Genomic DNA, 18,080 nt, shown 5'->3' with positions numbered 1-18,080 from the left:
TTAAAGAGATAATCTAGGTGTGAATTCGGAAATGTGTAAGTTGTCTGCTAACTTTAATAAACGTTTATCTGGCAACCAGGTCGGATGTATACGACGAGTGCTGTTAAAGTGAATGGGGGTCTTCCGGGAATGTGAAAGAAAGTGTTTGTAAAATTTATAGAATGAAAAAGAATCAAAACAAAATGCATCTATTTTACACTTTACTTGTGTTAGGAGTAGGCTCTGTAGCAGCCCAGAATTCGGGTGGGTCTCGTGTACCTTGCTATGATAGACAAGGAAATGCACAAAGGTGTCAACCGCCTTTTCAAAATGCTGCGTTTGGCAAAAATATTGAGGCCACCAATACTTGTGGCATAACCAAACCAACAGAATACTGCATGCAGACTGGTACCGGCGCCGATGTAAGCGCTGTTAAAAAATACTGTTATGTGTGTGATAATTCACATCCACAAAGAAAGCACCCAACATCTTACTTGTCGGATTTTAATAGCTTAGAAACTGTGACTTGGTGGCAAAGTGAAACTATGTTGGAAGGAATGCAGTATCCAACAGTTGTAAACCTGACGCTTAATCTCAGTGAGTATTAAACTACCAATTTCAAATTTGTATCTCAACTTAATAGATTTACCAGCATAATTGAAATCTGCTTTAAAAGTGGGGGATTACTAGATCTAGAGTAAACTGTAAAGTGGCCTCTGCAGATAGTTTCCCCCGTGCTGACGCCCTGCTCATTGCTGCTTTTCGCTTACTATAATAATTGTATGAAGTATGAATGTTTTGAATGACACTACGCATGTCCATTTTTAAACACATCTGGGTCAATTTCTTACATTTCACTCCTATAGGAATTTTATTGGAATTTTTTGAAGTTGCGAGGTATGACGTTTTATGTAGGTAACATCACCCGGATGAAGAGCACTAGGCCCCAGATTAGAGGAATAAATCGAACCAATCATAGCTTATAGAACTGGGTTAACTATAAATAGCTCATATATAGGCCCTATATATAGAATTAGAAAGCTATAAATATCATAGTTAAGGTTAATCAAGCTATCTTAGAGGAAAAATTGGGGTGTCCGCTTCAGGGATATACTTTTTGGAGGGTTAACCTTTTTGCAGACACTAACGAAAAATTAGAGTATATTACTTACACTTTAAGTAAAAAGGAGCTTTAAACTAATCTTGATACTCTAGATCTATATTTAAATCTAAGTCTAAATCTATAGGCCTAAGTTTTTTTAAAATGTTTAAAGGATTTAAAGATATTTTAGATCATCAATCTCTACAAACATGTCTACTAAGCAAAAAGTGAAATAAAATCTCTATCGGGTCCTGAGTTTCTTCCAGGCATCTCTTTAGCTTCGCCCCCAGAAAGTCTACAGCCCCCGCCACCCCGCGAACGAAATGGAATTTATATTGAATACAAATACTATTACCAGTGTCCACCCGTCCACCCACTCCTCTCCAAAAAACCAAGTGCCCCCACCCCCTCGGAGAGAAAAGTCTGGAACGCTGATCAGGTCTCACCTGACCCTGAAATTGTTAAAATTGCTGTAGCAACCATCCAATCCAAAATTATCAGTAAGGGAAGCAGCTTCCAAATTAGAATTCCTAGCTACATGTTTGATTACTGTAAATTGATGTTGTATTTCTACATCGCGGTTTAGAAAAATCTAGATCTAAATTTAATTAAAACTTATTTCATATTTCTTCATATTTTTTGTTTTCCGATATATTAATTTATAAAACAATCATCAACACTATTTATTATGTGTAACATATTTATTTCAATTATTTAAATAAGAAACAAAACGAACAAAATATGCTTTGTCTGCATAAGAATCAAGTGTGTGCATAAAAAATAACATTCCATAAAAGTCTGCGTGGAGTCTCACCACTAAAAATTTTAATATATCCAACGCTATTTCTGTCCACAGACGCCACTTTACTTTAGATCTAGTTATTTTAGGCCAGGCTAATGATCAAATGTATTATTTATTTATGTAACTAAGACTGCACTTCAGAGTAGACTTTCTAAATCACCATGTCTTTTGCAGAACTTGGTAAAATGTGAGACATGAAATGGTGAGAAGTGTGCAAAAACTGTCACGTGACATGTTTGTCTAGCATTTTCTATAACATATGCTTAATTAATGTGGGTAAATTTCGCTAATATCTGCGAAAATTTTATTCCCCCCGAATCCCAACATACTAAAAATTTACATAAATCTTGATGCAGACTTTAATATTTAAATACTTTATTTAAGTTGGTTAAGTGGGGATGATTATAGATACAGGTGTCCGATAATAGACTCTTCCATAAAATAGGTGTGTTGGGTTGTTAGTAGTATTGTAGTCTCGACTAATTTTATGGTTAGAAATTAGGGTTAGGGGCAGGGTTAGCATTGACATTAGCCAGCCATATGTGTATTTAGTTAACTACCAGTAACCTAACACCCCTTTTTTTAAAGAAGACTCCATTTTCGGACAGGATAGAGCAATGTAATTAAATTAGTACAATTTTGAGGGGGTGTGTGTATTTTAGATTGTACACATTCAGAACAGAGAGACACTGGATGGAGAAGAAAAATATTACATTATATGTTCTATACAGTAAATTTTTAAATAACAACTGGAAATGGAATAAATTTAAATAGACTTGAAAAAAAATTAATTTTATTAGTCTATTAATTTTTTTTCATCACAACCAATAGAACACAGATTTGTCATTAAGTAGTAATAATGTTGTCTTGCATTGTCATTGATTACTTAAGGATTTTTTAAATTACATAAATTACAATAATTAAACAGCTATACCCATAGACTGATGTTTACATATTTATTTGTATTATTTTATTAGTAGACCTGTTTATTACACCAGCTTTAGCATACTGTAAGAAAATGGTACAGCTTAATGGTTTGTGAACTAGGAATACTAGTCTATTTACTTAACAAAGTTGCTAAAATGAAAATAGTCATTCTAATTCTATGGTATTAATCATAATATATATACAACTATGTATAAATACTGCCAGCTTGCAGCAGCTGATGATAATTAAGTAATCTTTGACATGTTTTGTACTAATGGTACATCACATTATATTTGACAGCAGCTCTCTCTAATAGTTTATTGTTTTTATCAGCGTTTGCAAAAAAAAATAGTTAGCAGAGGCATAAACAGTTAAGATGTAGATCTAGTAGAAGATTGCTGGAATTGTGGGATTACGCTGGTAATGGGCTGTTTCCTGTCTTGAAGTGAATGTGCCAGTAAAGTCTGTTGTAGTGGTTACACTGCTGTTATTTTTTCTTCGTGTGATTGGTCTGTTTGGTTGCAATTTAACTATTTTAATGGATTTAAATGTTTTGTTGTGTTTTCATGATTAAAGCTTGCATTCTATTGACACTATTTTTTAAATTTTAGTAAATGAAAACTTAGCAAATGGTTAATAGTAATAGTCGTTAATATTTGATGGGTTTTAATCAAAATGTTTTTTACCTAAGATTTAGTTATTTGTTTAAAAAGATTTATTTACCACGATATACATTTCATCTTACAGAAAAAGCCTTTGACATAACTTATGTCAATTTGAAGTTCCACTCACCGAGGCCGGAAAGCTTTGCTATTTATAAGCGTACAACTGAGGATGGGCCGTGGATACCATACCAGTTCTACAGTGCTACATGTGAAGACACATTCCAGCTGCCCCGTAGGGGTATCATTACCAAGGCCACAGAGGACCAAGCTGTCTGCAGCAATGAGTTCAGTGATATCAGTCCACTGTATGGAGGCACTGTGGCTTTTAGTACACTTGAAGGCAGACCTAGTATGTTTGAGTTTAGCAACAGTACCAAGTTGCAGGTAACACTTTTTTTTATCATGTATTTTTAAAAATTTCACTGTTTAATTAGCTAGTGGCTTCACTAGGTTATTTGACAACCTGTGCGGTAACAGAGGGTGTCATTCCCCACCTTGGCTTAAGAACTTGTATAGGATGTACTAAAACTGTAGATAATTTGGTGTCACCCTATCCCTAATGATTAAAATAACTGTAATCAGCTCTTAAGCTAGTTGCAAAAACAGACTTCCTTATTCAAAATAAATGAACTATTTTTTTGTTTTGGTGTCCCTCCAATGGATGGTGTCACCTGATATGATCAGCAACCCCTACCACCCTCTTTTGATGCTACAGCAGTACTTTTCTTTTGTGGCAACATATATTGTCTTTTAATTATTATCAGCTTTAATCTGTAAGGTTTTCCTTGGGTAAAATCTATGGAGAAGGTTAGAATGGATTGAAATTGAATAGTTATTGGAATAAAGTTCACATAGTTTAGTCACAATAACTCTACTTCATATGTTCTTGTATAGGTGAATCTTGCTTTCCCTAAGTGTTGTCATGTATCCTTAGAGCATGAGGTCACTTATCATCTTGGCCCTAATGTGCCCCGGACACATTGGGCCTCTCATGTGGTCACTGGTGTGTTATAAAGCTTAATTACTAAAAGCTTCATCAATAAGACAGTGAGAATGTATATGATTCATGATGGGCGAAGTTAAAACCCAGCATTTCATAAAATGCCTGTAGGCTGTAGGGGGGGGGGCAGACATGGTGAATTTTATCAAATGAGTTTGTAGCTTAACCTAAACCATAACCCTATCTTGTGAGGTTTAAGGTAATTGACAGGTGGACAAAATGTCCAAACATAAGTTTTTTTAGCAATACTGATGCAGTTTCATCTTTTAGACATTGGACAATTACAATAATTTAAAAAGAAAATAGATTTTTCATTCCTTTTTAAAGCTAAGTTCCTCATTTAATGTCAAACTTGTACTTAATGGATGTATATTTGTCAATGAATGTCAAGCTTACACTGAATGGATGTATTTTTGTACAATCTAGTGGTCCTAGAAGTAAAATTGACTTGAATGGTTTAGTGTAGCTTTATTTTTTCCTGTGCTACTCCTTAATCCCACACAAACACTTGACTGAAGTTGATAACGCAGCTAATAAATGGAGCATCTGTTCAACATTAGAGCCGCTGACTACCCATAATATGCATCCATAAGTGTCCATATTCAAATAACTTTAATATAGGCATATAAGCTTTAGAACTAATTGACATTTTCAAGTACACTCTCATCAGTTTAAAAGTGTAGATCCACTACATTTTACTAAACAGATAAAATAGGTCTTTAATTGACACTCTATCCTCAGTATCTCCACTCAGCTGCTTTGACCAATTTTTTGTATTTTAAAGTTCCTGGTTATTAAATTTGTATTAATATTGGATATTGTTTATAAGTCAAATAAATAGGCCTTATATATGAATCTGAGAGTAATTTACTAAAGCTTCTTGAGTTTAAGGTGTCTTCGGATGCCTGTTTGGATAAAAAAAAAACGTCTAGAATTTCTTGATTGAAACCGGCAATCTCCCCCCCCCTCCTCCCTCTCCCACCCCCATGCCACGGGATATTTGTACTTCTACGTGCACCTGCTCACTGGTGTTCTTATTTAACTTCTTGTGTTGCTTTGTTCTAATTTCTCATTCCTTGTAAAAAAATTACATTGGAAAGTTTCCCCAAGTGGTTGTTGGTATGTACTGTGTCAACTGTACTTTTCTTTTATACATTCCACCCTTCTCGCCCCACCCCTCCCTCTTAAAACATGTATTAGCTGCTGACTTTTGGTCAGATGTCTGCTAGACCAGTGTAAAGTAGGTCAGCTAAATCTGGCCTGGAGGCGGCGTCTACCCATGTAACTCAGCACTTGAGAGAGCGTAGCGGGCCTGTCTACTGGACGGACACATTTTTTTAATCGTCGTGGTGGTAAGAGGGGGGGGGGGGGGGCGCGGCTGATTCAATCAGTCAATATGTTACCCTATGGTTCTCTCCCCTTTCCACACTGGTAAAAGCGGTCACCTTTAGCCCCTTGATACGGCCGTATTGTGTGCGGTAATGGCACTTGAAAAGTTTGATACGCTTTCTAGTTATCAACAATGAAATATGGCTGTGCTGGGCTGTTTAATTAGGCCTACAAGTTGTGGAATATGAGTGGTAGTTGTATCTTTCTCATCACATTACGCGATCGTAGGATCTGGCCGGATCGTTATAGAAAGAAAACCCAACAACGACTAATGATGTTTCAAGGTTAATTATTTTCTCAGATTGAGCAGTATCTGTTAACAAAGCGCTAAATATAAATGTTATTTTGTTTCCATAACGACCTTTCTTCTATTACGCAACTTTCTAGTACGAGTGAGATGATTTGCATGAAATATCCGCGCGATCTTTATTTCCTAGCGTCAAAAATTTTTTACTCGAGCGGAAGGTTCCATTCACCGTTTCGATTATCTAAGACAGATGATACCAGGTTAATTAACCTCTGACCTGACCCTTTTATCATTAGTCCTAATGAGGCTGTTTCCCCACCCTCATATTTGAAGATAAAATTATGACAATGTTTCGTCTGTATTACATGCGAAGTGTGGGTTCCATTTAAAACGGTGATTAGACAATACAATGTAGTTTCATGTGTTTTTTTTAAAATCTAAATAAACGATACTGTCATTCAGTAGCAAATAAATATAATGAAAAATAAAAAAAGTTTCAGTAAGACATTCCGGCGTTTTGTTTTTACCATTGTGTAATGGTATAACATATTTGAGAAGAGCTTTGAGCATTTGATTGAAATCTTCTGAAACTTAAAAAGACCACCCTTGAGATTTGGAGAGCATGCTAACGATTGTTTTAACGACATTAGTTCCGCTATTGCCCAATGTTATTGTTTCATTCAGTGGTTTCAGATTTTTTCTGCAACCCCCCCCCCCTCCCGCCCCCGTGCTTCCGGTATCATGCAGCGCTTTCAAATGTTGATCAAGCTCTCGTCTCACGTACGTCTGACTCATCATCACCGGGCACGCCGTGTGCCGTGGCAGTGCCCGTCCAACGTTGATTAGCATGTATCTACAGATAAACTCACCTACATGTCTGTAACATAGTCGGGCGAAAGCTGTTATATACCCACATACGGTATAGACCTTCAACTTACTCTCATGTCTTTAACTTATTTACCATGTCTTTTGTACTAAGGGGTCGTACATAAATGACGTCACACTCGAAGGGGTGGGTCCGGTCCGTAATTTTGTGACGGTGTGATGAGGGGGGGGGGGGAGTTCAGATGGTGTGACGTCACACTTTTGGATTATAAAAAAGCAATGTTAGAAAACGAATTGTAGCCGTTATTTCGCGTTTTAGAAAACTGTTTTCATAAATTGTAATCGGAATGGATTAAAATACTCTATGTTGACAGAGTTAGACAAGATTTTGGAAAAAATATCGATGTTTAAAGAACAATTCAACTGCAATTTTGAGGGGGGGGGGTTGTAGGCTGTAGTGTGACGTCATTTTAGGGGTGGGGGTCTGGCTTTTTGTGACGATGTGTGACGGAGGGGAGGTAAAAATCGTCAAAAAAGCGTGACGTCATTTATGGATGATTCTCTAAGAATTGTGGGATCTTGTCTAGATAATCTCGGCAAAAAGTTAAACTCGCCACACAGACAAAAAAAAAACAAAAAACAAAACAACGTGTACTTTAATATTTTATTGAAGGGTGAAATGGGACATGCCATTAATAATTAGCATGAAATGGTCTGTATTTCGGTTATACTAACCCTCAAGGTTTCGTGCGTGCACAAAGTTGGAGCTGGCAAAAAAGTGGCGGGGCTTAACTTAGTGTGCTTGCACTTTTTGCAGTAATTTCGGGGCTTATCTAGTCATGTCAGACTGTGACATTTCATGATTTGTCCCATTGTGCTGATACTCATTTTCTAAATGTAAAAAGCAGGGGGGCCGGTCTATATGAGTAATGGGACCAATTACCCGATCGGACCATGGAGAGGGAGGGTATGGTGGAGTTGGTAATTACTTATGTCACTCTTTCAGTGACCCCCACACATCTGATGTCAAAGATAATACAGTACTTCTTACTTAAGCTTTATCTTAAGTTAACATTTATCCAGGTGGTTGCTAAAGAATAGAAAAGTATAGTGAATATCCAGAATAAAGGGAAATCACTCTGAACTTCTCTTTGTGCTGAAATTATTAGCCTACAAAGAAAATGAGTTTTTAAAAACAATTTTGCAAGCATTGACAGCTGCAGCTGTACTGTTTATTAAAGAAACATTTCATTACTAAAAAGGTTTTAACATTTTTTCTTACATTGTTATTCTGATTAAACCACATTTTTATTACTATATATATAATATGCTGTGAAATATGTATAGAGCACAATTAAAATTTACCCCAAACTGTATATCAAATTTACTATGGGGGGATGGGATGGTGTACATGACTGATTTAACATTCATCTTGTGTATCCCTCTGTTACAAACATTGTGTGTGGGGGGGGGGGGAGGGTGGTGGTGGTGTACATGACTGATTTAACATTCATCTTGTGTATCCCTGTTACAAACATTGTGTGGGGGGTGGTGTACATGACTGATTTAACATTCATCTTGTGTATCCCTCTGTTACAAACATTGTGTGGGGGGTGGTGTACATGACTGATTTAACATTCATCTTGTGTATCCCTCTGTTACAAACATTGTGTGGGGGGTGGTGTACATGACTGATTTAACATTCATCTTGTGTATCCCTCTGTTACAAACATTGTGTGGGGGGTGGTGTACATGACTGATTTAACATTCATCTTGTGTATCCCTCTGTTAAAAACATTCTGTGTGGGATAGAGTTTATTTGCCTTGGTCACTGGGCACATTATTTCTGGTGAATAAACCCAATCAGGCAATGATAAACTTAGAGTGGAGCTTAAGATTTATTTATGGCTTATAGGCCTAAGGTGTAGGTCACCTAATTGGGCCAAGTATGTGATTACTCTGTGTTGCCTTATAGGTAACACTAATGGGACATAACTTGCTGTATTAGCCTGACTCACCACAAGTTCTTTTTTGTCAGAGTTGTCTTTTCATAACACATTTAAAAAAAAATACATATTTATAGTAGTACTGTAGGACAGTGTTATAATTTTTATAAAATAAATCTAGCCACTCATGGACATCTAGACATCTTTCTGAATAAGGGTACTATTAGCAAAAATTGAAACATTAATTAGTTATTATACATTAGTAACAAGAATATTAAAACTGTTACTCATTAATGAATGCTGCCAATAAAGTTCAATCTAACAGTAGGCCCTTATTCTCTTACCTTATATGTTATTTGAGACCGTTCATACCTATCTTAGGTTTCTTGTTCACTGTAGCTGTTGATTGTTTTATTACTGCTGTAAATACCTTAGGCATTGTTAATAAATTCTTATTTAAAAAAAAACAATACTCACTATGTAATCCATATTTCTGATATACCATACTGCTAGTTTTGATAGTTTAGAGTGTACAGAATTTGATTTTGTGTACTCTGCTAGGAATGGGTAACAGCTACAGACATCAGGATAGTGCTGACTCGAATGAACACATTTGGTGATGAAGTGTTTGGTGATGCTCAGGTGCTCAAGTCATACTTCTATGCTATTTCTGATTTTGCTGTTGGTGCCAGGTACTCTACTCTTTTTGTACCTAATGAATTCCTAATATGTATCACTAATTGTGTTGGTTACTTCCAGGTACCCAACATATAGAATGCCTAATTAATTGATTACTTTAAGTTTTTAGTGTCACTCGACTTAAAAAAGCTTCTGAAAATCTTGCAGGTGTAAGTGTAATGGCCATGCTAGTGAGTGTGCTTTAGTGAAGGGACAAGACCTACAGGACAGGCTGATGTGCGTGTGTGAGCACAATACTACAGGAGCTGATTGTGAGAAGTGCCTTCCCTTCTATAATGACCGCCCATGGGGGAGAGCAACTGAATTCAATGTTAATGAATGCAAGGGTGAGGTTTTCTCTTGAATTAATATACATCAGATGAATACTAACACAGAGATATGGGTTTACAGTTCTAAAAAAATGGTGGCTTCTCTATAGTCTAATATGGTAGAAGGTAACTGAAAAAAAACTGTTTAAAAACTAATGGCTACTATGTTTAGTATTTGCCTTAATTTTGTTGATCCACTTTTTACATTTGTCATGCAGCTTTCGGATTACTAAGGTAAGTTCCCAACATGCTCCTGGTGTTTTGGTTTTATTTACAGCTGTTTGAGGGTAATACAGTTTTTACAAGATATTTTTTACATTGTTCATGTTGCAAAAAATTGTGCTGCGATGCAGTTTTACACTTTACATTTTGAGTTTTAACACTTCAAAAAAAAAATTACTTTAAGTTGGCATTCTGTTTATATCTACTTTGTAAAATTACTTTAATTTTTTTTTTTACAATTTTTTTTTGCAGATGTTTGTTTCTTTTGTTTTCTATTGTTGGAATGTAGTTGCAAATATTTAAAATGAATCCATACATTTTTGTTTTCATCAATCTTTATTTCAAACGTGGTAAAACAGTGGTCTGTTTAACCATTCCCTACTTTCTTTTTATTAATCATATTTTGGAATGTTTTTTTTTTATACATAATTTTAAATTTATGGTTTGATTTTTAACTTTATAAAATGTTTATTTACAATTGCATAAACAAATAAGAGGTATAACAACTTTTGACCATCTTTTTAAAAAAAAGATTCTTAGCAATTCAACATTTAATTTACAACTGCTTGTAACATTAAACTCTATTTTAATAATATACTAATGATTTTTTTCCTTTGTTCTGTGTTCTAAATTAGAAGTGTAATTAATTAGTACAAGTGAGAGTAATTCTAGCATAAAGTAATGATTGATTCCCATGTTTGTTTGATTCTGTAGCCTGTGACTGCAATGGCCTGTCAGACACCTGTGAGTTTGACCCTGACCTGTTCCGTACCACTGGACACGGTGGCAGGTGTACCAACTGCAGGGACTACACTGATGGTGTCCACTGTGAGCTGTGTAAAGAAAACTACTACAGGCATGAGGGGGAGTGTCTGGCTTGTTCCTGCCACCCCATAGGTCAGTTATTTTTTTTTTTTTTCTGTGCTTACTGGGGTAGTGAAATTAAAACACATGATTATTATTAGAAAGAAACTAAAACTATTGGAAAGAAATGGTAAAATAGCATCGGACTGAAAAATTATGTAAGGATGTTGTAAATATTATCCTCTACAGAAGTCGCAGGACAGAAGCAAAATGAATTCTTATTTCATTTACTGACCACAGGGTCAAAAAGGGCAATCACACTTTTTACTAGAAATTTTGATGAATTACTGTACTCTGAATACAGTTACTACAATACTTTGAATGTCAGTATTGTTATAGTTCTACGGTACTATATGTTAATCCTACTGTAACTGGACAGCAGAAATATGAATATTTTGTTATATTTGAAATCTGATGTAATATGTTTTATTAAAGTGTAAAAAATGTGGTTGGCATTATGAATGTTTCAACAGGACAATACACTATTCTAAGTACTGCACAGTATTTTAATTGTAAACATTTTAATACTTAAATGTTTCCCTAGGTTCCAGATCTCTACAGTGACAATACTCTAAGTACTGCACAGTATTTCAGTTGTAAACATTTTAATACTTGAATGTTTCCCTAGGTTCCAGATCTCTACAGTGACAATACTCTATTCTAAGTACTGCACAGTATTTTAATTGTAAACATTTTAAAACTTCCCTAGGTTCCAGATCACTACAGTGTGACAACAGTGGACAGTGTCTGTGTAAGCCAGGTGTAGGAGGACAAAGGTGTGATCGCTGTCTGCCCAACTTCTATGACTACAGCGACAATGGATGCCAGTAAGTACCTGTCTCTATTATTTTATTCATGCTGAATATACATGGTTCTGTTCAACAGTGTGTCCTTAAGCTCTCATAGTCTTTTTCAGGGCTTGAGCTACATTTTCAAATTTAAATTTAAATTGCTAAAATCTAACTGAAATAACTCCTCATATTATTTGAAACACATTTTAGTTTTTCAAAATATTTTTTTATAAATTTTATTTGAAACATTTTTTAGTACCTCAAAACGACTGTATCAGGGTTTTATGAAAGGAGAATTCCTACTTTATGTAAGCAATAATCTAAAAGATTAAAAAAATTAGATGGATCAGTTGTAACAAATCTGTATTTGAGTTGATTTGCCCATACAGCCATTGAGTCAGCAGTTAAACATGTCTGTAGTATGCAGTAAAGATTTCTCTCTTGAGTTGATTTGACCATACAGCCATTGAGTCAGCAGTTAAACATGTCTGTAGTATGCAGTAAAGATTTCTCTCTTCCTCCCCAGACCTTGTGACTGTTTGGTTGCTGGGAGCCTGGACAACATACCTAGGTGCAACCCCACAACTGGCCTGTGTAGCTGTAAGGAGAATGTTGATGGCAGGCAGTGTGACAAGTAAGGGCTAGAATTTCTCTTGTGTTTATCTTGTGTTACCTTTGAGTTCATTTCAACATCATCATGTATCAGTGTCTTTTTATTAGCCTTTATAAATTAAAAATTTTTGTTAAGTGTATATATTCATTAAACTAACTATGGTTTTGGTTGATATTGATATTATTTTCAGCAATTACAAATGTTTTGATCACATTAGCCTCTGACAAATAACCTAATTTCTGTTTGTAGGTGCAAGCCAGGTTACTTTGGTCTGAGTGAGAAGGACCGTTTTGGTTGTATTTCCTGCTTTTGTTATGGCCATTCCTCTGAGTGTACTAGTGCTGAGGGCTATGTTGCCTCCAATATTACCTCCAACTATGACAGAGGCAAGTTTGAGTCTGGTTTAGTATTGTTTTTTTGTTTGGATTCATCAACATCTCTATGTTAAGCAATGAACTATTTATATAAAAAAGGAATAACTTTTTAATGTAAAACTTGAGGTTATTATTATAAAGGTATGACTTTCTATGAATTTTAGTTGTCTAAACCCTAATGCACGGCGCGGCCTAGCAGTAGAGAGCTAGACTGCTAACCCGAGAGTCAAGTTCGAATCTGGGTTAAAATAAGTAGAATGTCCCTGAGTCCATGCAACTCTGAATGCAGGGATGTGACTTTTCCGAACTTTAGCGGAAATCCGATTTTTCCGTTTCAGCTGCAATTTTCCTCCGCTGATTTAATCTTTGCCGAATTTTTCCGCCGATCTTCGATTTTTGCCGAAATTTTAAAAATTAGGAAAAAAAAATAAATAAAAAAAAAAACGAAAACGGCCGACCTGCGCATTCCATATATTATATTTGTATTTAAATCGAGAATTACAGTACTTAGGTCAAATATGCACATTTCTTTTTAATTAGACGATTGCGCTAGGTCTGACGGTGTTAGATTAAGATGAAATATAGATCTAGGTCAAGATTCAGAATTTCTGCGAATTTCAGTATTTTTCAGAACGCAATTTTTTGGTCCAAATTTTCCGCTGATATCAGTTGAATATTTATCAAAAACACGGGAAAAGTAATCTAAAATAATGCTCTTCTTCAAATGAAACTCGCATCTCACAAGCCTGGTAATCTAGCTATCGATATAGCATAATTTATCTTTCTGTATTTTAACCCACCCAAATCTACAGTTTCTCTCTGATTTTATTTTATTTAGCTATCTAAAATTAATATTAAAATCCTTGCAAAAGGTGACTATGAAGACTAGACTACACCCCCCCCCCCCCCCTTGTAGCAACCGTGGCTCTTGTGACCTCACCTTGACCCCACAAGTACGTGTTTGGTACTGCTTGTGGGGAAAAAAATTAAAATGACGTCACAGTAATTTCAAATAGCTGTTCCTGCAATACCTATGCTATAGGCCTACAGATTTTTAAAAAAAAAAACTGAACTCAACGTGACTCCAAAGAAAAAATACGATATGGACTGTTTTTAATAAGGGGTCTTCCATAAATAACGTCACTCTGGGGGGGGGGGGGGGGGAGGAAAGGAGGGTCCGTAATTTTGTGACGTGTAATGAGGGGGAGGGGGTCAGATAGTGTGACGTCATATTTTTTCATTTTAAAAAAGTAATGTTAGAAACTGAATTTTAGCCGATATTACGCGTTTTAGAAAACTTTAAAAAAAAATTGTAATACAAATTAATTAAAATACCCTACGTTGGTCGAGCTCAGTTAATATTTTAGAAAAAAAAACGATGTTTAAAAAAAATTCAAATTCAATTTTGAGGAGGGGGGAGCGGTTGTTGGCTGAGGTGTGACGTCATTTTAGGGGGGGGGGGGGTCGTCTGTCTTTTGTGATGGAGAGGAGAGGTAAAAATCGTAAAAAAAAAACGTAACGTCATTTATGGATGACCTCAAACAATTTACAGCCATTCCAAAAACAAAAATAACGATGTGGTTTGGCTATCGAAATGGTTAACTTTGGTTCACATATCAGACACTTTCTAATTTCAGCTAATCTGGTCGATTTCATTTTCCATCACATGTGCCCAAAACTTTCAAATAACAATTAATCTGAATCTAGGCATTTTCCAGTTGAAGACTAACATTTTTACCATGCCAATCTTTAAAAGAATATAAGGCATAATTTAAAATTGAAAACAAAAGTGTAACTAGACTAGATTAGTACACTTTAAATTAGCTAAATGTTGAACTTAATTGCCACTTTTGTTACATTGTAATTGTAATTTTTTTAAAAAAGTTGTTTATAAATTAAACATTAAATTGCAATTAGACAAGACTTTCAATATCATTTTAGAGTAACATAAACTTGTTTTATTTATAATATTAGCTATATTAAACGATTAATTAGAACAGTAATGGCGTGAGAATGCTTTAGCTGCGATTTAAAAAATAGATAAAACATATTGAGTTCTTGTCCGAAGAAAATTTCCTAATTTTTTTTCCTGGTCTGGTCACTTCCCTGTGAATGGTACCTAACTCACGTTAGGTAAACAAAGACGGCTGGGCATAGCGCAGACCACGCTATCCCTTCTTATACCGAGGTCTCTGAAGCAGTTGAACTCTACTTCATCTGCCCCATCTGTCTTGGGCACGAACGGGAAATGATGATGAAACCCTAATGCAGCATGTTTTTATGTATGTATTGTATGAAAATGAACCACGGTACAATGTTTGTTACAGGTGCTGAACGCTGGACAGCTATTACAAGAAGCTATAAAGAGGTGGAGCTGCAGTACAACAACATAGCCCAGAATGTTGGTGTCTCATCCAACACATCTGAAGCTGTTTACTTCTCTGCTCCAGGTTTGTGCCCCTCTCTAGCATATGTCTTGCTGTTTCTTCGGTGAATTTTTCTTACTGCTTAAAATATTACTGTTAAATTGATTATTATTATTTTACCTTATTAAATTATCAAACATCCTTGCAACCTAAACATTTCTAATGAATTCAATGAATTGTTAAATACAATTCACGATAGATAATCATTGAACTTTTTAGAGTAAAAGAAATAAAATAAAAATTCACTTTTTCTGTTACTTTATATGTTAACGTATGTCTGATAACATAGCAGTTTTTTGGCAAATATGGGTAAAGTAATTAGTTTTTAAAATAAGAAATATGGTTTGTCCTATAATTGAAATAATGATTTGTTTTTAGTGTACTTGGTTGTTAGAATAACACTGTCAGAGGTGATGTGAATTGAAATAAATGTATTAACCTCTACAATATTTTGTGTTTTACAGCCCGCTACCTAGGGGACCAACGCTACAGCTACAACCAATACCTTTCATTTGATTTCCGCATTGGTGATGCCAGACCCAAGCCATCTGTTGTGGATATCATATTAGAGGGTTCTGGGCAGTCAGCATCAACACACATATCAACACACATCTATGCCCAGTCTAACCCAGTTCCAGATGTTGTAGCCAAAACATATGCCTTCAGGATACATGAGAACAGCGTGTATCAGTGGAACCCCAGGCAGAACGCCCTGGACCTTATCAATCTGCTGTCCAATCTGACTGCCATCAAGATCCGTGCCACTTACTCTGATAAAGGTGAGAGTTGGCCATGCACTAAATAAATAGTATCTACCATGTTTGCTTAGGATCTCATCATTATTGTTGACATGGATAAAAAGTGTTTTTGTAAATTCTGTTTTTTTAGTAGACTTCCATTTTTTTTTTAATATTCAAATGAAAGATATATGGCCATTGATGTGTAAACTTGTGTAAACACACTAGGACCCCAGTACGCTTATGGCTGGAGGGAAATTGTTACGTCACAGCATGATCTGTGACATGACATATATTTCATGTGCCATATTAGGTAGGTCTACTGATGGCTACTGTGATCTCACAGTATTTCTTCCACCATGACTTGTTGTAGAGTGCCACCCTAACTTGTTGTGGAGTGGAATACCGGTAATCTTTAATTGAAGACTAAAGTTTCTCAGCTATAAAAAATGATAAGGTTTCCAAAAAAAACTTTATTTAGATCTAGGACCTATGTTGAATAAGACTAGGCTACTCAACTAGAGATTAATATCTTTGATGCATTTCTTTTATGAAACTTTGTATTCTAAAGATAATATAATTGGACTCATGAAAAATGTGTATGCTGAGTATAGCCATTTGTCAACAAAGTGGACTATGGGATGCTATCTAAATCTAATATCTTTAAACCTGGTGTATTTTTTTGTTCATACCAAGTTTTTTCCATGGTGTGTTTCATATTTTATCTAAACATTAGACCATATAGTTTTTCAAAATATTTAAACAAATTTTAATACCCAAATCTATTGTGCTACTAATTTCAGGTGTTGGTTTTATTGATAACATCCGACTGGGCACAGCAAGGCCGGGGTACCAGCCTGAGGATGCTGCCACATGGGTGGAGTCCTGCAGCTGTCCCAGAGGCTATGTGGGGCAGCATTGTGAGTCTTGTATTCAGGGGTTCAAGAGAAGCCCTCCTTTTGGTGGACCCTTCTCTAAGTGTGTGGCGTGTGAGTGTAACCAGCACTCTGACAGTTGTGACATTAACTCAGGTAAGGTGACACTGTGATTGTGGGTTTTTTTAAATAAATATTGATATACGTGACTTAATTGTTAGACAAGTGTATTTTGTCATTAGAAACACTTGATTTATAGCTTTAAACAAGGTTTTTATGACAGAACTTGTCATTGATTCTTATCACATTTGTATTTTCACTAAGCTCAAGTAAATACCTTACTGAAAATAATGACCATAAAAGGGGTTGAGCACAGTATCAATAATTAAAATAAAATGAAATGGAAAAGGTAGCCCTTGTTAAAAGTTATCTTGTTTATAATTGACCTATTGCCACTGTCATTAACTGTAGTGCTGTAAAGTTTTGTTGAAAAAAAATGTAACGATCAGATTGTGTATTTTAGTTTAATTTTGATTGTGCCACTGTTCTGTTCCAGGCCGCTGTATTTGTGGAGACAACACTGAAGGAGATTTCTGTGAGAACTGTGTGCGTGGTTACTACGGTGATGCCACCAAAGGTACACCTGAAGACTGCATAGCTTGTCCATGTCCAAATGGTGGGCCCTGTATTCAGTTACCTGAAGGAGACATTGTGTGCACAGAGTGTGAAGAAGGTTATGGAGGTAAGTTCGTATCTCATAGTTTTGATGCATTATGTTTTTTCTTGTGTTTATTAATTCAATTACGAATTTCCTAGTTTCTTGTAGTCAGGTTGTTTTTAAAAATACATTATCTACTTGAAAAAATTTTTGTATATTGTGTTAATTTCGCAAACACAAGTCAACCCTTGATATCTCTAATGTATTGGGATGTTCATTACTTCAACAAGAGTAAATTGTTATTCTGAAACTTGTTGCACACTTCTAAGTAGAAAACTTTGCTTTGGTATTTTTTCTTAACTGTAAGCTATAATAAAATTTCTTATGTTATGGGTTATTTATTGGATCATGTGCATATTCACAGGCAACTTGTGTGATATATGTTTGGATGGTTACTATGGCGACCCAATGGGCAGAGCCACAGGAAGAGTCAGTGAATGTAAAAAGTGTACCTGCAATGGTAACATTGACCCTAACGCTGTAGGAAATTGTAACAGGTCAGTACATGTTATAGTAAAAGAAAATAACTTCTCAACATGTCCACATGTTTTTGTAAAAAAGTTCTTAACAG

At 35.5% G+C, this 18,080-nt stretch overlaps 1 protein-coding gene across 1 annotated transcript in view; it reads left to right on the top strand.

Moving 5' to 3' along the window:
* The first annotated feature begins 81 nt into the window (after positions 1–81).
* LOC131942221 (laminin subunit gamma-1) overlaps positions 82–18,080 on the top strand; it is a 34,208-nt gene continuing 16,209 nt past the window's right edge. Inside the window, exons 1-13 of the mRNA XM_059301962.1 lie at positions 82–576; positions 3,558–3,859; positions 9,444–9,574; positions 9,729–9,907; positions 10,826–11,008; positions 11,685–11,802; positions 12,293–12,400; positions 12,629–12,765; positions 15,081–15,203; positions 15,644–15,958; positions 16,720–16,947; positions 17,348–17,533; positions 17,874–18,006. Of these exons, the coding sequence (XP_059157945.1) occupies positions 162–576; positions 3,558–3,859; positions 9,444–9,574; positions 9,729–9,907; positions 10,826–11,008; positions 11,685–11,802; positions 12,293–12,400; positions 12,629–12,765; positions 15,081–15,203; positions 15,644–15,958; positions 16,720–16,947; positions 17,348–17,533; positions 17,874–18,006 (2,558 nt within the window). The 5' untranslated portion in view covers positions 82–161. The remainder of the gene's footprint in view (positions 577–3,557; positions 3,860–9,443; positions 9,575–9,728; positions 9,908–10,825; positions 11,009–11,684; positions 11,803–12,292; positions 12,401–12,628; positions 12,766–15,080; positions 15,204–15,643; positions 15,959–16,719; positions 16,948–17,347; positions 17,534–17,873; positions 18,007–18,080) is intronic.

Source organism: Physella acuta, unplaced genomic scaffold, assembly GCF_028476545.2.
Source record: "Physella acuta isolate Inbredline_101_S28 unplaced genomic scaffold, ASM2847654v3 ptg000396l, whole genome shotgun sequence".
NCBI lineage: Eukaryota > Metazoa > Mollusca > Gastropoda > Physidae > Physella > Physella acuta.
This window is presented reverse-complemented; position numbering and strand designations above follow the sequence as displayed.